The sequence below is a fragment of the Plecotus auritus genome (assembly GCF_963455305.1).
Source record: "Plecotus auritus genome assembly, chromosome: 5".
NCBI classification, from domain to species: Eukaryota; Metazoa; Chordata; class Mammalia; order Chiroptera; family Vespertilionidae; genus Plecotus; species Plecotus auritus.
The window spans coordinates 53,696,762-53,719,453 of NC_137776.1; the positions used below are offsets into that span (position 1 = coordinate 53,696,762).

At 40.2% G+C, this 22,692-nt stretch overlaps 1 protein-coding gene across 3 annotated transcripts in view; it reads right to left on the reverse strand.

The window, feature by feature from the left end:
* Nucleotides 1-8,482: 8,482 nt before the first annotated feature.
* CSRNP3 (cysteine and serine rich nuclear protein 3) overlaps nt 8,483-22,692 on the reverse strand; it is a 201,669-nt gene continuing 187,459 nt past the window's right edge. For all 3 annotated transcript variants that reach the window (XM_080667296.1, XM_080667297.1, XM_080667298.1), the window contains 2 exons: nt 20,936-21,232; nt 8,483-18,918 (listed from right to left, as the gene is read on the reverse strand). In XM_080667296.1, the coding sequence (XP_080523422.1) occupies nt 17,860-18,918; nt 20,936-21,232 (1,356 nt within the window). In that variant the 3' untranslated portion in view covers nt 8,483-17,859. The remainder of the gene's footprint in view (nt 18,919-20,935; nt 21,233-22,692) is intronic.

Consider the following 22,692-nt stretch of genomic DNA (forward strand, 5'->3'; position numbering starts at 1 on the left):
GGTTCCTTGTGGGTTGGACTGAGACTTTGTCAGATTGCATCACAGTTCAACTTATCCCTCTGTTCAATTGCTTTCTCACTGTTACTTCTACAAGGTATTGATACCTAATAAATATTCTGCACATCAAACTCCATTTCAGAGTCTGCTTCTAGAAAACCTAATATGACATTTGGTACCAGGAATGGTCCAAAAAAAGCAGTTAATAAGATGACATTTGGAGCTGCATTTGCATTTGCCACTTGGCTGGTAATGTGGACCCCATGACTGATGGTATGTAGAACACAGAATTTCCTCTCCCAAGATGGCAATCCAGTGGGGATGACAGAACTCTGAAATAATCGAGGATGGGTGGTGGCATATAACTGCTAAAAACCAAAGGATGTAATTATCATAATGAGCAGCAGAATAGCAGCCAGAATATCCTAACCCACAGAGACTTATGAAAGTGGTTAATAGAAAGGGGTATATTTAGAGACAAAATAGATGGGCAGCCAACAAGGCTACTTCTCAGTTTATACCATCACAAGAAATTAGGTTGGATGACCAGGAACCTGAAGGCAATTACCCCAATAAAATATAACATCTCTTACCCACTTTTCAGACCTGAGTTAGTTTTCAGACACAGGACTCATTAACCCAATAAGAGGCCAGGTCCTTAGGAGGAAAGACCCAGCTACAAGTAGACATGGCAGTGATAGAGCAGTGCATCCAAAAAGGTGCCTACAGCCATTTGTGTGGATGAGTGTGCACCAGAAAAAGGGGAATACCCAAACATTTAGAGGATGTTTGATACTGTATTGATTTGACAATAATCTGGAAGACTGAAGCCTTATCATGAGCTCCCTGTTCAAGAAGGGATATATAAGAATCAGGTAATAAACAGAGACTTAGTCAAATCCATGGGGTCTTATACCCATTCAGCAGTCCTATTTCCAATTACATTATTGGGATTGACATATTTGGTATATATGTAAGTAATCCCCTCAGTGAACCTTTGACCTATGGGATAAAGACTGTCATAGTGGGGAAATTTCTGAAACTGTTTCTGCCCCATCCCCCAATCAATGTAAAATAAAAGACAAGTTTGCACTTCAGGGGCATTAGTGGAAATGAGTGATACCCTTAAAGACCTAAAGGATGTAGAGGTGGTGATCCCCATTATATCCCCATTTCAGTCACCTCAATGCAATGAGTAGCCCCTACAGAACACAGAAGGATTCCAGAGAATGAGTAGATTATTGTCACTTTCACCAAGTAGTAGCATAGGGTGCAGTTGCTGTGCCAGATGTAGTACCTTTGCTAGAGAAGGCTAACCAATATCAGGGACATGGATGAGGCCATTGATTTGGCAAATTCATTCTTTCCTATTCCAATGAGAAAAAAGGATCTGATGGTATGTGGAACACAGAATTTCCTTGCCCAACCAAGGTGGCAATCCAATGCATTTACATGAAATTTTGTTATAATACATTACAAAGAGATCAGACTCTCTAGACGTCCTGAAGGATGCCACTCCATTTATATTATGATACTCGGGGCAGATGAGCAATAAGCTGTCAGCATGCCAGAGGCCTTGGTAACACACATGCACTCTGGCGGGTGGGAGATAAATCCTTTGAAGATTCAGGGCCTGCTACATCACTTTAATCTTTAGGGATCCCGTGGTCTGGGGCAATTCAGACATCTTCACAGTAAAGATAAATGACTGCATAGTGCACCTTCCACCATGAGGAAGGAAGCACAATACCTAGCAAGCCTCTTCAAGTTCTGGATTTAGCACATTTCTGACCGTAAACGGGGCAACGGGAAAGACTGCCAGCTTTGAGAGGAATATGGAGCAGACAAGGTCTGTGTAGCAGGTCTTGGCTGCAGTATTCAAAGCCCTTCTGCTTGGGCCACATAAACTGCAGACACTATGGCATTAGAGGTACTGGTGGTGGCAAAAGATGCGGTGTGGAGGTTATGGCAAGTGCCAGTTGTAGAATCATACAGAGGCCCTGAGATCCAGGCATTGCCTTTTTTATCAGCAATGTCTATGCCGTTTGAAAAACAGCTCCTCATATATTAGGAGGCCTTTCCAAGAGGCCTTGGAGAGACTAAGTGCCTGAATGTGGGATGCCAAGTGACCATGCCTCTGGAAGCATGCATCATGAGCTGGGTTCTAACAGAGCCACTAAGTCAGAAGAGAAGACAGGGCTAGCAGCACTGTGTTGTAAGAGAGAAGTAGAGAAACTGGGATTGAGCACCAACAGGGCAGGAAGGCACAGGAAGTTGCATGAACGGCTAGCCCTGTCTTCCATGTCATCCACCACTCTTGGAGCAGCACCTTTCCCTCAGCTCACCTCTCACTCCACATGAAGCATTCGCTAATGGCCAGCTGATGAGAAGAAATATCAGTTTTCTTTGGTAAGTGGATGCAATGCAGCCAAAAATTGGTGGCTACTGCTCTGCAGCCTCACTTAGGGGTAGCTTTAAAAGACAGTGGCTAGGGAAAACCTTAAAAATGGGCAGAGTGTTGGTAGTATACCTAGTCATTCTCTTTGTGTGGCTCTGTTAGAATATATATATGGACTCGCATCTAGCTGGTGTAGCTCAGTGGTTGACTGTTGGCTGATGAACAAGGAGATCATGGATTGATTCCTGGTCAGGATACATGCCCGGGTTGCAGGCTCGATTCCCAGTAGATGGCATGTAGGAGGCAGCCAATTGATATTTCTATCTCTCTATCTCTCACCCTTCTCTCTAAAAAATCTATCATCTATCTATCTATCTATCTATCTATCTAATCTATCTATATGAATATATATATATTATATAATAAAAGGCTAATATGCAAATAGACCGAATGATGGAACGACTGGTCGCTATGACACACACTGACCAACAGGGGGCAGATGCTCAACACAGGGGGAGCACTGCTCATCCAGAAGCTGGGCTCACGGCTGGCGAGTGCAGCAGTGGTGGTGGGAGGCTCTCCCGCCTCTGCGGCAGTGCTGAGGATGTCTGACTGCTGGCTTAGGCCCGCTCCCTTTAGGAAGTGGGCCTAAGCCATCAGTCAGACATCCCTCAAGGTCTCCCGGACTGAGAGAGGGCACAGGATGGGCTGAGGGACCCCCCCCGCCAAGTGCACAAATTTTGTGCACAGGGCCTCTAGTGTCTCTCTCTCTCTCTCTCTCTCTCTCTCTCTCTCTCTCTCTCTCTCTATATATATATATATATATATATATATATATATATGCTTATGCACAGAGGTAAATGGTCTGGTTGGCTAGTCAGGGGCCTGAAAGGTGAGATATTAAACAACTAGGAAAAAGGATGTCTGGGATATGATTATGTGGATAGACATATGGGAGTGCACACACAATGTGAAGATCTTAGTATCACATGTTAGAACTTACCAAAGAGCATCCACTATGAAAGGATAGTCTGGACCTTTACTCTGTCCAGTCCAAATTGAAATATGCTGTAAGTGTAAAATGCACACTGGATTTAAAGACTTAGTGGCTCAAAAAATAATGGAAATAAAAATAACAATTTTTTTATTGATTATATCTATACTAATAAAAGTGTAATGTGCTTATTAGACTGGACAGCCAAACAACCTTCTGGACATCCTTCTGGACAAAGCTGCAGTGGCAGAGGCTGAGGCCAAGGCAGTTAGGGGCGATCAGGCCGGCAGGGGAGCAGTTTGGGGTGATCAGGCTGGTGGGGGAGCAGTTATGGGGCAATCAGGCTGGCAGGCAGAGGTGGTTAGGAGCCAGCGGTCCTAGATTGTGAGAGGGACTGGTAGTCGGACATCCCCCGAGGTGTCCCGGATTGAAGAGGGTGCAGGCCGGGCTGAGGGACCCCCTCCCTTGTGCACGAATTTCATGCACCAGGCCTCTAGTGTTAAAATAACATTTTTATATTAGGTTAAATAAAATATATTGAAATTAATTTCATCTTTTTTTTTCTCCCCCCTATTTTAAATATGTTTTTATTGATTTTAGAAAGAGAAACGGAGGAGAGATGGAAACATTGAATTGAGAAGAACATGGATCAGCTGTCTCTTGCATGCCCCCTACTGGGGATTGAGCACACAACTCAGGCATGTCCCCTGACCATGAATTAAACCAGTGACCTCTTGATGCATAGGTTGATGCTCAATCCATTGAGCCACATAGCACGGCTTTTCTACTATTTTTAATATGTCTACTAGAAAATGCAACTTACCCTTGTGGCTCACACCGTATTTGGTTTGGAAAGTATTGATACAGACAGAATATCTTGGCCAAATAACAGCAGCCAGTCTCAGCCATTGGCTACTCCAGTGCTGCCATGATAGGCACATGATTAGGGGGTAGTGGGAGACATAAAGACTGTGCCTGGCCCATGAGCATGGCCTCCCATTTACCAAGGTTAATAAAGCTACTGCTTCTGCCAAATGCACAGACTGCCAGCAACAGAGACTGATGCTGAGCTCTCAATATGGCACTGCCCTTCTGGATTCTGACAAGACACTTGCTGGCAGATTGGTTACATTAGACTTCTATCCTTGAAGGACAAATGGATTTATACACTGAGTGGCCAGATTATTATGACCTCTGAACGCATAATAATCTGGCCACTCAATGTACTTATGTATAAGGGAAAGCTTGCAAATCTTGATATGTCAAGGGACCAGGAGATAGTGGCCCCCAGCCTCTGGCTAGTAAATCCTCTGCTTCTTTCTAACTACCCACAATGCAGTTCTTATACATGGAAAAACCTTATTTTAAAATCCCAACTCTGTGGTCAATCTACACTGAGTGGCCAGATTATTATGGGTTCAGAGATCATAATAATCTGGCCACTCAGTGTATATAGGATTGGGAAAAAGTAGATTTACAGTTGTTCAGATAGAAAATACAATAATTCAAATAATACAAGAATAAACTCTGTGTTTTGCATACTCACCCTGTAAACTTACTTTTATATATATTTATCCCAAGTATTATTTTTGTCTTTCTTAATTGCAGGGCTTACCGTGTATTTGATCTATCCATATAGGACCTCACATAATAACATCACATCAGAGCAGATAAGCTAATTTACAGGAAAAAGGTATGGGAGTGAGCCCATGACCATGAGAGCCACTGGTCACATCAGTCCAGCAGGACCTGGACTCAGAAGCTGGTGGCCTGAGTTTTGATTGGCCTGCTAGAAATGCTGTTGCAGTGCAAGTTTGGAGGTGGGACTCTGCAGGATGGGTACCATGTTTCAAGATGCAGTATGTAGTTTTATGTAGTTTTGTTTTTCCAATAGGAACTCATGAGTTCCTTCCCTGGGGGTGAAAGCAGGAGTGGCCCCATTTAACATAAGCCACTGGGGAAAATTGTGTCCTCTATCCCACAACAGTATAGGTTCTGCTGGGTTAAAAGTCCTAGTTCCCAAAGCAGGAATACTAGTATCAGGGGATTAAAGATCCCCACAAACTTAAGCTACCGCTGCTGCCTGGGCATTTTAGGCCCAGAGAAGAGTCACCGTTTTGGTAGAGGTAACTGACCTTGAGGTAATTGAAGAGATGGGTCTACTGTTGGACAATGGGAATGGGAAAGAAATATCCACTTAGATGCCTCTTGGGTCTGGGCCATACCACAACGTAAGCCACTGACATGAGCTAAGTTGTTGAGGCTGAGAAGAATGTAGAATTTATAGTGAAAGATGAGATGATGAGCATCCGTTGTAGTTCTAAGATTGGCTGGAGTTTTACTAACCGAGCCTTTCTAAGTTTTCTGGAACCCTGGAGGGCCTTCTCCATGAAATTTAGATGAAGAAGTGGATTGAGGGATGGGCTGTGGAAGACACAAAGTGTTACCACCTTCCAGAGTTCCCTTCAAGAAAGGACTTTCCTGGCTTCTGAGAGTGCTGTCAGCAAACAGCCTCCAGCTCTCAGCTTTGTCCAGGTACTTCCTCTACCGCAGAGCCCCGACTTCCCCCAGAGCACTCCTTCCTGGGGTGGATAGCATGCAAGGACTAATCGTGGGGCGGCTATTAAGGCCCAGCATGTTCAGTCCACCATCTCTGAGAGCCCTTTATGCCCCAGAGCACCCAGGCGGGGATGGCCTGGTGTGGCTTGGGTCTGCATCACAGCATGATTTCTCCCTCTCCCAGCTTCCACAGTATTGATTCCTAATCAATATCCTGCTTGCTAAATGCCCTCTCAGAATCTTCTTCTGCAAGAAGACAGGTTTCAAAGATTCAATTCTCTCCATTATGCTCTCTGTCTCTATAGTCTCCTCTTAAAACACTCACTCACTACAAGTCTTATATTCTTATCTAAGCTCCTCACATTTCTTTTTTAAAATATATTTTTATTGATTTCAGAGAGGAAATGAGAGGGAGAGAGAGATACAAACATCAATGATGAGAGAGAATCATTGATTGGCTGCCTCCTGCACGCCCTACTCTGGGGATCCAGTCCGCAACCATGTGCCCTTGACAGAATCGAAACTGGAACACCTTAGTCCACAGGTCGATGCTCTATTCACTGAGCAAAACCAGCTAGGGTTCACATTTCTTTCTGTCCATTATTTTTATTGTGTATTCTAGCATCAATTCTAATGATATATCTATTATGTTAACTCCTTCCCCATGCTCCACCTACAGTACTTTAAGCTCATAATCTTGTTACTTTTGATCTCTCCCACTTAAGTAGGCCTTCCAATAACTGACCTTTTCGTTGCCATAGTCACCCTACCCTTGCTTATCTGTCTGTTTTGCTCACTGCAGTCCTCTGGTTCTCTAGCACAGTGTCCTAAACAGAGTAGGACCTGGACAATTATTTTTTTCATGAATAGTGATTGCAATCGGAGGATTTTTACTTTGGAAATCTCATCTTCCCAAATTGTGTACTGCAATCAGATTCCACACGGCTAAACATCACTCTTGTTTGGTTGAACTTCCTCTTCTAATACTTTCAGGATATTTGTAGTTCTCTAAGGATACAAGGGCAGACTCTTGGGACTGGTTCTTTAAAGCTCTGCAATATTTGAATAGATTCTCCTCAGCTGATGGCTCATTTGTTCCCAAAGGTAAATCATCTGCTCTTAGCAACCTCCTCGTGCCCTACACAGAAGGGGGTGACTTAATCGTGACTCAGCCTTTCCTCACGCCATCCCATCATGTTGAATATGAATGTCCCCTACCAGCTGAAATTCTCCTTCCCTCTGACACCCTCTCCCCTCTTTCAGCCAGCCATCTGTCCCTCATCTGCACTCCTGCAAATGCACCTCTCATTTCTGTACTGCACATATATCAGTAAACATGTTTTAAGCATCTGTCATGTTCCAGGCACGGAACTGGAGGACAATACAGAGAGTAACAAGACACATTTTCTGTTCTCAGGGAGTCCTGCGGAGGGAGTAGACACATACATAAGTGTATGCAGTGAAACCTAGAGAGGCTCTAATAAATGCCTTCAGATTGGGCATAAAAGAGCAGGCAATCAATTCTCAGGAGAATTAGAAGGGAACCTAAAAGGACATTTGAGTTTTCTCTTGAAAGATAAATAGCTGATCATTAGAATTGTGCTGTCAGAATGGAGTTGTGTGGTGTATATTCTGGGCAAAGGGGACACACTGAACAGAAGCAGAGAAAAACGGAGCAGCAGGCAATGTCTAAACAGTCTTTTCTGTGGGTAAGGGAGGCCATGGAGGCAGTGAGAGTTTGATAAGCAAAACTAGGCTACAGAGGTTTGCTGTACCCAGAGCTGGTGGGGCATTCCAAAGAGTTTAGATTTTATCTTATTGGCAATAAGGAAAGAACACCACAGAAGCGTTTGTAAGTAAGTGATCAACATGATCAAATTTGAGTTTTGGGATAATCACACAATCACATATTACTATTTAACTGTCAAAAATATAGATCCAGTGTCCAGATGTAATATGTAAGTTGTTTGAGGACAGTGATTTGCATATAATAGATTGGTAAATATGCATTTTCTTTTTTCTTCATTCTACTGCTAATAAAAGTAAGTTTGGTTACCTTCAGTCAGCATTACTAAGCAGATAGGCATATGCATGTCTCTATCTGTACACATGTATTCTAAATGCCAAATCACACAGATCCTGCTTTAAGTAAGGCAAAACACAAATACTATTGAACAGATGAATTACAGGGTGCAACTTAAAAGGGGTTGGATTTGTCTTTGTAAAAATATCATCCTCAATTTAATTGAATAGGGGGATTCCTCTCTTGCACTTGTATTTATGTATACATCATTTCTTGGAGTTGAATAGTTGAGGAAGAAAAATGTTATTAAGCACCTCCACTTAGAGATCAAACATCATAAAGTTAACACATCTTTGAGATGATAATATAATGAACCATTTCACAGGAACTGGATTCACTCACAACTTTTCAAGAATGTCTCTGGTACACAGAGGGAGGGAGGTTTTCTTGAGCATGTGTGTGACAGCTCAGAATGTAAGAACAAAGGGCTTACATAAAATGCAACAGTAGATACAACTTAGAAACCAGTTTTACTCTGCTGCAAACAAATGGACAAGATATTGTACAATATATAATAAAAAGTACAGCATAGTACAAGTGCCACTAATAAAAGAAACTTAAGGATAAGACTTAAAAATGCTTGTTTGTGATATATGTATATATATACACATTGCCATAAAAAGCCACAATAAATACACAAATTTCCATGTCATTCATAATAAATACTGAAAATATAAATACAGAAGATTATAGCTAATATGAATAAATTATTACAACATAAGGTCCAGGTTAAGTTCTGTTGAATAATATTGTAGCTTATTTTATATACCCTTTGGCATCTTTGATGTTATAACTTATACACAAGAGAAATCAGTCTAGAAACTGTGACATATAACATGACATCTTAGAGTATAGTGATTGTGTGTGTGAACTGTAGTTTGATTTCTCCCCTTCTGACCTTCCCATTTGATTATACTACTATTTAAATTGAGTAAAAATAATAACAGAAATCAACAAAAAGATAAAACCAGTCAAATGTTAAAAAAAAGTTACAGTTTATCTCACTGAGTTTTTAAATTACTCCCCCTCCCCTGAAGTGAAAACTAACAAAAACAAAACAAAATACTCTCAAAAGACTTCCCTTGTGTAAAGCCCATTCCCAATGTCCAACAGTTTACATAGACTGAAGGATAACGCCCGGGTGCTCTAGATCATTTGATCCACCATCTCATTCAGCTCACTAGATTTTGCTAGAATCTGCAAATGTACCAAATTTCTATGGCAGCTGGAAAGTGGAGACACAGTTGATGTCTAAGACTATGATCAAGGTCAAGATACTGCAAAAGGTGACATCTGTTTATGCAATGGATTATACAAATATATTTTAAATGGGGAAAATGCATTTTTGACCAATGTCAAATGATCTTTTCCTATCAAATTGGTATACCCTGTGACACTAAGGGAAACACATTGAAATAACAAAGTGCCATTTTCTGCATTAACAGGCATTAACCAGTACATATGTATTAATAGTTCTACCTCAAGAGGCTATTATTATAGCAGAAATGCAATAAACTAAATGAAAGCAGATCAACTTTACTAAGACACAATAAAGGCTGAGGTTCTCAGGAACAGAGTCATCAGCTACAGGTTTTTAATTTTTAAAAACTATTTCTGCACTGTAAATGTCTAGCGTTTATTTTACATCAAACACTTTTGAAACATGTTTCACAAACTACGCCTCAGACTTATTTCCATAGAGGTGCCTAAAGTCAATTAAAACATGGGCCAAATCATTCAACCTTCTTTACATAAGATTCTATAGCTTTTTTTTTTTTTTTTTTTAAGCAAAAGGGTTATTTCCCCTCGTGGTGTTTGTGGGGAGCAACCACACTGATATGGCTGTCATTTCACAAGACCATCTGAGTCGGGGAGATTTTAAAAATCCCATGGAGAAAGGAGACTTTTTGGGGTGCTCCTCATCGTGGGCTAGTTCTGACTCCTAGTTGGAAGCAACTAAGCAAACAGAAAAACAGAAACAACATTCTGAAAGCTAGCTGCAGGGGGTGATTGGGCCAAGTGATGTAATCAGAAAAAAATCACCATCCTACAAGACTCCTCCCTTGGCTTTCAGGCTTTGTCAGGATGATAAATTTTTAAATCATTTTGCTGATCCCTGGGAAGGCAAGCATCCATTGTTTATATAACATGGGAACAAAGGCTGGGATCAAATGGAGGGTGAGCAATTCTTCCGAGCAATTTTATTTCACATCAGATTCTCCACAGCTAGTCCCAACTTCCCCAGAAGTGGAAAACCATGAGATTCTCACTTCTCATTTTAGGGTAAAGAAAGTTTAATGAGAAGGTATTTTTTTAGAGGCAAGAAGGTAGAAAAATGCTCATTTTTTGTAATTGTAACTTCTCAGAAACAGTCACTTTTCCTGAAATTGTCTCCTGACATCTCAGTGATGATAAAACAAAACAAAACAAACAAACAAACAAACAAAAAACACCAAAAAACTAAAAAAAACAACCCAAAAACCTAACTAAAGTCATTATTTGTCCAGAGCAGGTCATAATTTTTGACCTAATTGTTTCAATACCCACATTTTTATTTTAAAAAATCTAGTTTCTTAGGAGACTTGTGGAATCATCAAATATAATAATTATCAAAGGCTGGATAAACCCAACTTTCTTTAAGTCTCCCAGTACAATGGCCCAAATCACCACAACTGTTGCCAAGTGCCTAGCTCACAACGACTGGCCAAGATATTTTCTTATTGTGAGAAAAACCTAAGAGATCTGGATTGTGTTGCCAAGGAAACCGCCTTCCCTAGAGATGTGAAGAATAGATGGATATCTCTCCTGTTGTGCATGCCTGAGTGACAGTCCTCCCTGGAAGAAGATGGATGAGCCAGATGACCCCGGGAGATCTCTTCTAGTCTTAAGACTATAAAATTTAAAGAATATAGAAGAACCTCAATTTTTCCATTGTTCACACACAGTTGGCCATTGTGAGTATCTTTGAAAAGATTAAACTATTTTGAGATACCCCTTTGGCATGACTAGCACTAATGAATCAAGATTCAGACAGTGAACTTTGACAGTGGACCCTATTTGATTATGGTACAAAGGAAATGACTTTGCCAACTGCCAATATTTAAAGTCTATCAAGTTCAGATATCATTTTGGTGTTATTAAATCGCCCAAGGATCAACAATAAATAAGTTAAAAACAAAACAAAAAACAAACAAACAAACCAAAAACAAACAAAAAAACTAACTTCAAGCAACTTAGATATTCAGGTTTTCCTGTATAGGAGAATTCAGATTTGGGTGGTTTTTTGTTTGATTTTTTTTTTTTTTTTACTTCTTTCTTCTCTTTCATATTTAAGTAAAATTTCAAAGTAATATATAGATCTTTGAATTTGTTTTAAAGATGGTTGGCTTTATTTATGGCTAAGGAGACTAGCTTAGTTGCCAACATAAAAGGAGCCAAACAAAATTGAATAAATTATGCTATAAAGTTAGAAATTTTAAACTCTCTCTCTCTTTTTTTTTTTTAAATAAGGAAACTAGACCTCTGTGAAGGGGGTTTCTGGTTTTACCTAGAGTGGCACTAAGTCTTGATGAAAATCTCTGGTGATAGAAACTCCTAGATAATTTTTAAAGAGATATTTTCCAATTCAATTTTCTTTCAAACATTCATTAATAAATAACTTTTAAGATACTCCCAATCCAGATAAAAATATTGGGAGAAAGGCAAAAGAGAAAAAGAAAGGGATACCTAACAAAAAGCCATTCCAAAATTACAACTGAAACCATTCTATGAGGTCACATAAATTAACTTAAACAAAGGCAAGGCTAATTTCTACTCTAAATTTGTCTTCTCCTGAATCCTTCTAATCAATATACATTATCTTAAAAATATTTAACTGGCCTCACACATCACAAAAGTGAGTTATTGAACTGACTTGACTATCACCGTGGTAATGAGTAACACAAGGAAAGGAATGGCATGTTGAATACAAATATTGTCCAAAATAAATCTTATCATATTCCTTTGAAAACTTTAGTTCTGCCAGAAACTTTTATGAGATGTAATAAAATGACACACTAGAGCTGGCTTTTCTTGAATTATAAATGTAAAGTATCAAATTAAAAAAATTACCCTGTAGAGTGATATATTTATCACAAGTGAAAGTAGTCAACAACATGATTTAAGTCCTTGAAATTATCTCATTTTCCATGAATGTAACAAGCACCTGTATTTACTGAAATTCCAGGCCACATGTTAATTAGATTACAGAAACTGCATGCAGAAAATGAACTCGTTTAGGCTTTGAATCTGTATAGATGTCCTGCTTCCCATCATTCTGAGTCACCACTGTCAGGATACAGAGTTCAAGACATGACATTTACTATCCAGACAGTACAGTTAGACTAATCCCAGGACTGCTCACCGGGTAACACCCAGCGCATATCAAGCTTTTGAGTTTGAATTTCTGACAAGAAAAACAAAACAAAAGACCTGCATTGGTTAGGAAGGGGGAATAGGTTGAAAGATAGGAAAAGAGTTAAAGTAAAATTTAGAAAAGTGGCAGTTTTAAAGAGTCACACCGAATATGCAGATTGGCAAGTAAAATATTAAAGAGCTCCTTTATTTCCATATTTACCATTTATTTCCATACTACTTCTGACAAATAGTCTGTCATTTGAATATAAAATGTGTTTAAATCTCAAAAATAGTTTCTTTAGCATGTTACAGCTGTTTTTATTTTTTAAAGCATCAGATGATTTTTGGATAGTAAGATGTAATTGGTACGTACGGTGGGCAGCAGACGGAGCACCACCAGGGCTGTTGAGTCTCCACGCTGTGATTGCCCTTCTAGAATCTGGGCTGCCATTTATGAATCTACTTTTTCCTACTGTAGTGACATTATAGTTTTTCATCTCTGCTGATGGTTTCAAGGAGACACTATCACTTATTAAGTTTATATTCCATCCTCACCCCACCCTGACACTTCCATAATTCTAGCGAGGTTTCAAAAGGCAGATTATTCAGTTAAATTTAGTCAATTAAATTACTCAATGCTACATAACATATCTGATGAGATGTGCTATTTGTGCAAAGCTGGAGCATTTGGCTTAGGCATTTAAGTTTCCCTCGCTCACGTTAATAGATCTCAGAAAGAATAATGTAATCAGAAGTCATAATTTGTGTTAGAACCAGGAGTAGTGATTAAGGCTTTAAACTTTTGGCTCTGGTTGTGGTCAGGATCTATTGAGAGTTCCAGTTTCAAGTGACAGTAAAATCTTGCCTTTGAAAGCACGCCAGTACTCCCCATTTCAGTTTGGTATTTTATACACGGACTACAATAATGACGCTCTAAACTCTGTGAGAGAGAAGGAGCAGATGCCATTTGAAAGAGAAAGATTAAGTCATGTTTGGAGAAATGGAAGGCTTTGTGGCACCTTTTAAATAGGCGGTCCCCTGTCGCCTTCTGCGGATGTCAATTTTCCACCTGCTGATTTGATGGTTTGTAACCCCAGCGAAGGTGAGAGGGCAGAATGACCTGTCTGTTTTCTAGGGGCTGCAAGGCAGTGCCTTTGAAACTTGGAACTAGTGCTTTGCTATTTTGATAGGCTGTTTATAAACAGAAGCGTGATTGCGTTCCCATTGCTGTTTCAAAGGTTTCCTGAAATGCTTCCTGCCTTATGCATGAGTCAACCCGCCTTTGAAATCATCTAGTAGGAGCTTGCTGGTATAAATTTAGCATCACTTATATGGGTCTCACACTGAAAAAGCAATTAGCTGAAAAATGTCTTTTTCATTTGATTCAGTTATTCTCGCTGGGTCCAGATTTAATTCATAAATGTCAGATAAGAGGAAAGGAGGAGGATACAGGAAGTCTCATTAATTTAGAAAATAAGTTTCCTTTTAGCTGCAGTTTGCATATAACTAGACAAGAATTGATGTCCCACTGTCTATCACTTTATAAAATCACAAATTAAAAAGATTTTAAGTATTGCTTATTTCATACCACTCTTTATCATCATAACCCTTAGAAATTGTAGTGGTTTCCCCCCTGTTTTTTACCACCTCTAACACAGTAGATGTTCAATAAATATTTGTTGAAAGAAAGAATTGTTACCTAATAAATTCTAAATATCACAACCAAAGGGTTATATAAACCTGTACAAAAATATCAGAACTTTAATCAAAGAACCAGAGATATATCATATGTTCTTCTGCTTAATGGTAACCAAATCGGATTTTTGCCCAGTAGTCAGCTGAGTGTAAAATTTTAAAGAACATAATCGCTTATAATCTCTTTGCTTCTTGATTAATTTGTGGCCTGTGTATCTGTAACTCATAGTTGTGTGTGTGTTTGGAGGGGGATGTGGCTATTGCTGAGTTATATATGGTTGTGAAGATTTTATCACTTTAATAAGTATTAATTTCACATTTTATATGTGGCTGGCACAATAGGAAAAAATATAGTTTTATCACAAAGAAAAGAATGCCTTTTGAAAAGTAACTACATTATTCAATTAACCAAAAGACATGAGACAAACAGATTTTACTTATGTCTTAATAATCAATGTTCAAGAGATGGGGGAGACCTTAAATGAATCTCTTTCATTGACTTCTTTTCTCAAAGGAAACCCAGAATGTCAAAGAAAATGAAAGCTGCTCCAAGTCACTTGACTTGCTAATCAGTTTGGCCTGGATTCTAACTGGGAATTAAACTCCAATAAGAGGTAGAGGGCTGGTGCTAAAACAACAGGGGCCAAAGCAGGAAGCTTTGCCGTTGACAGTGAAGGACTAAAGAGCTGTGTGTCAAAAAAGACTGTAATTTGGTTAGATAATGCTATGGGAGCAATGAAAGAGCTGCTGGTCTGGTTAACGTGGCTTGGTATAATGATCTTAAGTATCACCAATGTCTGTGTCTAGCTTGATCCCCATTTTAAAAAGCTTTCCTGGTATGTGGGCAGTATTTGTTGAATAGAAGGGCTATTAATGGGGAAAAAAGTCAGATGGAACACTGTGCTCTCTCAGCTTTTCTGGGAAAGGAAGTAACAATGAAATGATTCCATCAATAACATTATTTGCAACTTTGAATCAATCTTTTCAAACTATAGCTTTAAAAATTATACTTTTTTTCCAAACCACATTTTTAGATCATAAAACCCAACCAGATTCTAGGGTAGGGAAAATTCAGTACTCATTGGCCATTGCCTAAAATCTACTTTTCTCCAGTGTGTGGCATATATCTGTGTGTGTGTGTGTGTGTGTGTGTGTGTGTGTGAGAGAGAGAGAGAGAGAGAGAGAGAGAGGTGTTTTAATAGGTGATCTGTGTAGGTAGCTTGTGGGAGATGTTTAGGGGTTAGGTTATGTATATAAAAACTTGGAATGGTTGGAAGGCTAATCCTTCTGTATAGCAGTTACTTTATCCCCAATTGGACAGATAGGGAAATAAGCTCTGGGGTTTTTGTTTGTTTGTTTGCTTGTTCTAGGTGAAGCATCCTTTTGGAAATGAAGCTACAAAACAGAGACCAATGAAACATAACCAAGTAGGCATCAGCCTTCTTGGGAAAAATGAAGCTGAACTGAATTAAATATCTATCCTTTCAGGAAGTGGACTGACATTTTATACCCTGCAACTCTGCCCCAGCCAGAGTTACCTCTTCCCCACTCTGCCATACTGTGTTCCAAGAATAAGCTGAATGCTTCCCACGTAAATACGGCAAGGACTTGCAACGGTCCAGCAAATATGGCACACAGGATGCTTTCACGTGCTTGAATAAAGAATAGCCTTTCGTCAGTATCTCTTTGGGTCTGTGCTCTTTGCATTGTATTGGTAGCGGGGGCGGGGGGTTAGTTGAAGATCAAGCACTAAAAACTGTAACTTTGTAGACATATCCTATATGCTACTGATCAAGCAAAACCTCAATCAGATTACCAAGGGGCTTATCATTCAAAAGGAATATCCCTGCCTTCCTTACTTTACCTCCATAAAGGATAAGCCCAAACATCCTTTAACGTTAATATTAATGGTTATAAATTTGACCCATTGGTGGGTAGAGAAGGGACAGGAACCAACTGCACAGTAGAGAGCTGCAAGTAAACGCATTTTCCCCAAGTCAAGTTTTAGTAGAAACGTTTCCATTGGAGGACTTTAGATCAAACATTTCCAAGTTCAATGAAGTAAGATGGTATTTTTTAAGGAACTGAGATCTACAATCTATTTAAGTCCATATTTCTAAACATTCACGTCTAAAAGACAGAAAAAATAAGTAGCGATGCAGTCACTGAATAGCAAGGCATGTCCACATTTCAAAGAGGCAGAAACTGTGAAATGATATAACAATAGGTCCAAAATATGAAACAGATTTAGCATAGTCATAGTGTATTGAGAAAAAAAAAAAAGGTAAAACACACTATTTAGTTACCTAAATTAATTTACAGAAAACGGGATCTTAGAAGTCCTCCGACGAGCCATGTGTAGATAATCTAAAGGTGGGGAGTGCTTGTTTTATTTCTAACTGTCCCCTTTAACAAGAGAACGTGAGGTAATTAGAAAGTATTCAATGCTTTCTGGACTGTTCTGTTAAATGTCCCAGGCAAGATAAATCAAAATGCTGCAGAAAGTAAGGCCTAGTTGAGTATTTGGGTAGAGGCCCCCCCTTCAATCAGCTAGTCACTAAGTGGAAATCTCATCATACACTCATTCTGTAGAGATGGATTGATCTCGCTGTAGAAAAGGCTGGTTGCTGAGGATGTGTCTCTTCCATGTTCCTCAGCCTCTTCTGCTTTTACAGAGTTAGGTCTTCTGAGTGGCGAAGGAAAACAGGTCATTTTTCCTTCATAGAGTACCATTGGATGATTCCTCTATATTAAGTATATGAACCTTATCATAGTTACAGATTTAAAAAATTGTTTTAAAATTTGTCATCTCAAAGAGTTCTCAGTCCCCACCCCTCACAAGTTACCATGAAGGGGCACTAAAGTGCATTTTGATGTAGGGGAGTAGAGTTTAAAAGTGCTGTCCAAGGTAAGAACCAAGATGATGCTGTTTAAAAAAGAAAGGCAATTCCTTCTACCTCCATCTCTGGAGTCAATTGAGGGAGGGCAATGAACTAGACCCTCCCCAAAGGATTGTCCTAACTCTTAAATTGAGAGAAAACTGTGTAAGGACCTGCACATATAGACTCATTTATTTGTCCAAAATAGCAAAAATAGGCCTATTTCACCCTTAAGAAAGTATTTGCAAATTTGATCAGTTATGATCATAAAAACATGAATGGATTCCAGATGCAATCCATGTGGGCATGCTCGGTGGTACTAACTATGCATCTTCAGCTTAAAAGAACATGCTGCTGCTCATTTTCATCAAAACATGACTTCTAACTACCATAAATAAAATACACATGGAACAATTAAATCTTTTTCTTACAATAATTACTTTTACATTAAAAAGTCACCATCATCTTCAGATAATATCGAAAAGTAGGACTCTAAATCTTATTCTTTCCCAGTCTTAGTTAACAATTTTGCACAGGCCCGAAAATCCAAAACTTGGAGCTCTGGTCTACACAACTTGGCAGGTTTCACACAGTTTGACAGGTAGGCAATTGTGAACTATGCTTTTTTAAAATTAGCATTTTCTATCAAAACAGTCTGAAATCGTTTAAAATCCTCACAGAGACTGTATTTGTGCAATGCCACAGACACACAGCTAGAAAGGGAAAACAAAGTACAGTCTGGAAGATTCATCACAGTCCAAGTTTTCTTGGTCCTCAGTTTAAACAACCACGAGCCCAGGAAATCCAATTAAATACAGTGCTTTAAATAGAAGACTTGGTCCTAGAATAACTTAGGCTACTAGACAGGGACGGTCTCAACCACGGGTGATTTGATGCACTCTTCGTGCAGTCTGCTCTTTTCTGCAAGGCTCAAAGGATTTTCAGCAGAATGCTCTGAAATGTGACTGCCATTCAATGTAGAGACAAACCCCTCCTGGGAGGGGCCTTTCAAGTATGAGTGAAATTCCATTTGAGGATGATTGGACCTGTGTTCGGGATATAAGCTACTGCAGGCCACACCGCTGTCATTTTCCGAGGACGAGCAGCAAACGATGACAGAGGGGTTGGCAGCTGGGTAGTGGGAGGTGCTGTAGGCCTCTTCTGCGTGTCGGGCATAGTCAGCGAACTGCTCTGGGGTCATGGTGTAAGGCACCAGCGAGAGGGTACCATTTTTGACAGTATCTCTTTCAGCATAGTTCTCAGAGATCTGGTTAGGAGTTCCTGGAACGTGGCTATCTATTTGGTAATACAGAGTTGAAGAGTTGGCATAAAAAGAAGCATTTTTCGCGTGGCTTTCGTGCACGGCGGTGCCATCAGAGTAACACAGGACGGAAGGAAGAGGGACAACTTCAGCATGGGTACCCAAACCTTCCATGAAACTGTCTCCTTTCTCATCCTCCTCCTCTTCCTCTTCCTCCTCTTCCTCTTCCTCCTCCTCATCTGACTCACTGGGTGCCAAGCTCTGCGTGCTGGAATCGGTGACACCGCTGCAGAAGCTGCTCCCATCCTCCTCCTCTTCCTCCTCCTCCTCTTCCTCCTCCTCTCCTTGGCAATCTAATTCCTCAGCGGACTGCAAGTGCAGTACTGCAGCCTGGGGGTCGGTTTCAATCTCAAAATTGTCTGTGATAGAATATTCTACGGAGTGAGCGACAGGGCCCATGGAACTACTGTGAGCACTTATCTCACCATGGCAGCCGTTCAGTGTGGGGATCTGCTGCTCTCGGTTTTTCTCCAGTTCAAGTTTCATTATTGTGTGCAAAAAGTGAGTCCGGACACGGATAGGATTAAATTCAATTCTACCTGCTGTGTTGCTACATCCTTCTTTAGTGCAGCCACACGGGAAAGACATCCGATCCACCTTGGAAGGAAGGACACAGATTAGCCCCATGGAACTCTTACAAACCAAATAAAAGTCCAGTACCTTCCAGCAACCCCTCTGAGTCTGGGATTACTTAATTCCACTTTGGCTCGACCAAATGACAATCAAATTGCAAACAGAAATGAAAAGGGAAATGGAGGCGTAAAACATAAGAGTCAACCCAGTTTTAAAACCTATATTTAAAATAAAAGTGAGTTATAGTATTATACTAAAAATATACTGCATATTTTGAGTTTGCTGACCCCTCCTGTGCTTTCTCTACTTCTTCCTCCATTCTTTTTTTTTTCCTTCTCTTCATCCCATTCACTTTGCTCCATTTCTAAAAATGTTTCTGTCCTTTCCCCAAGACCTCTTTCCTGATGCATGCCAGCTCATGCGTCCAATTTTAAACAAACTTACCACCCTCATCTCCACCTGCTATTTTTAATCTAAATTTTATGACATTTCCCATATTAGTCATCTCTTTTTTTCTTGGCTTATTATAAGATGAACTTCTCTGTCCAAGGTGTCCAGATTGACACCACTAAATATATTGTGTAGCCTGATCATGTGTTCTCATTGGTTTGCCTCTGTACTAGGTGCATGCATGCCGAATGAAGGGCTGCGATGGATAGGTACATTCATGACTTTGACTGGTGGACCCATGTGCTGAGGTCCTCGCTCCCTCCTTCCCCACTCCACTCCAGTAGACTACAAGTTCCTCAAGTAAAGGGGATGCTCATTTAATCAGTATCTTAAAATTATTCAAGTGATTGGATTCTGTGGATAGCGTAGTGGGTTTTGGCAAGTGTTGTTGGACTGAATGCTTGAATAAGTGATACGTGGAATTCTGGGCAATCCAAGGATACTCCTAAGATATTTGCTAGTTGTCCCAGATTCCTCCAATTAACCCATATGCAGACCAGAGCACAGGCCACCAGAGAGAACCTGTTGGCACCTTATCCAAATGTGGAGAATTTCGTACGCAGCAGGGGAGAAGGCAGACTCTCATGCCGTCATCTGGGCCCAATAAAAATTAGTAGCAGATGTCAGAACCAGAATCGACAGCTGTTTTCTTACTCATTAATCCCTTTTCTGTGAATCTAACTCAAACAACTGTTCAGCTGATGAGAACTGTTCTCTCCTTCTGCCTGTCTGAGGGGCTCTCCTTATTAAAAAAGCCAAGTTTCTGCCTAAAATAATGACACCCAACTAATCATGGAGCACCCGTGCTATTATAGATGAATGGGGACCTGAGAATCATCTAATCCAGAGGTTGGCAAACTTTTTTTGGTAAAGGGTCAGAGAGGAAATATTTTAGGCTTTGTCGGTCATAGGTCTCTGTGGCAACGAGTTGGCTCTGCTGTAGAAGGGTGATAGCTGTCGCAAACAACACACAAACTATGCGTCCATAAAACTTTATTTACAAAAAACAGGCGACAGTCCAGATCGGGCCTGTGAGGTATAGAGTTTGCCAACACCTGATCAAGTTCAGCCCTTTCACTTTAGAAATGGGGAGACTGAGCCCAGAAAGTTGACCTGACCTGCCAATTTCACGGAGCTGGCAACAGCAGAGCCAGGAGTAGGGCTCAGTTTTCTCTGTGTGAGTCTAGTAATTTTTCCGCTAGTCTATACCACCTCTCACCAATCATCGCTTCAAACCCCTGGACGGATCCGAAAATAGAAACTCAAATGTTAGGGAAGTGACGATCTGCCTGAATGCTTGTAAAAAGCCAAAATAAACTAGTATAATAAACGGATCCAAGAGCAAGTAATGTCAGTTAACTCAGCTACAGCTTGGGTTGCCTTTCACATTATATCTGAGATGTATGAGCATATTATGTGTGCCCATAAATGTCCCTGAATGAGGATTTCTTTTTTTCTTGAGTCCGGTGTCTTGCCTCACCCAATGTTTTCTTCCACTCTCGGGAAACTTCATTACAGGGAACATGATTGCCTCTTTAGGGGGTGGTGTGTTATCCCCTGTCTTTGGATTCCCCGAGATGCAAATCCTTACCTGACACTTAATGCCTGCCAGGCTACAGGTACAGGTTTCTGGATCACAGAACACGCGGCAGTCACAGCCACAGTCCTCTCGCGACAGGCGGATGGCTCGCAGCTCGTGCTTTTCTTCCACATCAATCTTTTTCACTCCGGACGCCCGCAGCAGTGCTCTTCGTTTTTTTGTTGGCAGGGGTTGTAGGAAGAAGTATTCGTCTACCTCTGTGTTGTCTAAATCAATATCATCATCAGAAATGTCATCCACTGTAAGAGTGCTAGCTTCTTCAGACTCCACGGTGCCGTTCTTCGTCATCTAGAAACACAACGCAGCAAATAAGAGACGTTGCGTGGGCAGAGGCCACAATTCTAACTTTTACAGTTCATAACAAAGAAACTATTATATCGCATCAGGTCCCCATAGTCAGTAAGTGTTCGTAGGTCCAATCACTTCCATTTATTTTTCTCTTTAGAGAAGTCACAGGGAGGAAAATGAAGGCATCAAAATGACAGGTTTTAAATGCACACAAGACTCTTAATTGGATCTCTTTACCTCCTAATGTGAGAGCTAGAGTTGTCAGAGCTATTAGCCAGCGCAATGTGAAAAAGACCAAAGGTTACAGATGCCCATCAATGAAAGCTATCTTTAGACTTGGTTCGTGATGGGCGGCTCTGATGTTGGAATAAATTCACCCTTGTTCAGAGATGATAACACCTTCGTGGTAGCCATTGCCACCTAAGTCAGCAAACACACTGTCCTTGAAATGACCACCCTGTCTTTGGGAGTCCAGCAAAAGCACGTACTGGGAAATGAAGATGTGCAGCATTGTGCTACAGAGATTAGGAACACGGTTACCCTACAGAGCATTCCAAGAATGAGCCCTTGATATGAAGCAATCAGTCGGGTTGGTGTGATCGCAGTGAGACAAGGAGCAAAGGGCAGTGCTGGCAGGAGCTGGCCCGTGGGCACTGAGACAATAACCTCGCCCTCAAAGGAGATACCACTTGTGCCCAAAGCAATACCTTCCTCATTACAGCTCCTGTGGACAACTGTCTCATCTACCCATAACTGTTCTGCTGCTATTTATATTTCTTCTCTAATTAATTCCATCCATCAGTAAACCCTGTATCAGTATTTCACTTCTGACTGTTCTACAACCACCTTTTGTTTCCTTCTTAAAAAAGCATTTAGAAAGAGACATTTTCTCTGAATATTAGCAAAAATGTATTCTGAGGGGTAACACAGGAATACATGTCAAAGCTTTGTAAGGAATTATTCAAAAAAAGTTTTAAATACAGAAGCTTTTTTGATCCTTTAATTTTAAAATCTATTCATACACATCACTAATTGTAATCATTACCATGCTTTTCGATCTTAACAATGGTTCAATCATGACACAGTTAAAATGCTCTGGTGACATCAGACATCGATCTCTCAACTTCATAGAAAAGGTCCGACATTTAAATTAGAATATTAATTATTGACCCCAAATCCCAAACTGGATTACTCTGAATGTACTGAAAAATGAATAGAAGACTGGTCTTTGCCCTCAAGTAGAGGAAACAACACAGTAGCAAGTGTATATTAAAATGTATTTCAAAGGGTCCCTGAAATGCATTAAAAAAACTACTGCATTGTACTTTTGGAATATTTCAGAACTTAAATCTATTTTCTTGCAAAGGTGTACATTCCCCTTTATTAGGTTTTATTTCTTGACATGATCTGCAATTTTTTTCTTCCTTGGCATTTCTTTATAAAGGTATTGGTTCAGCTGT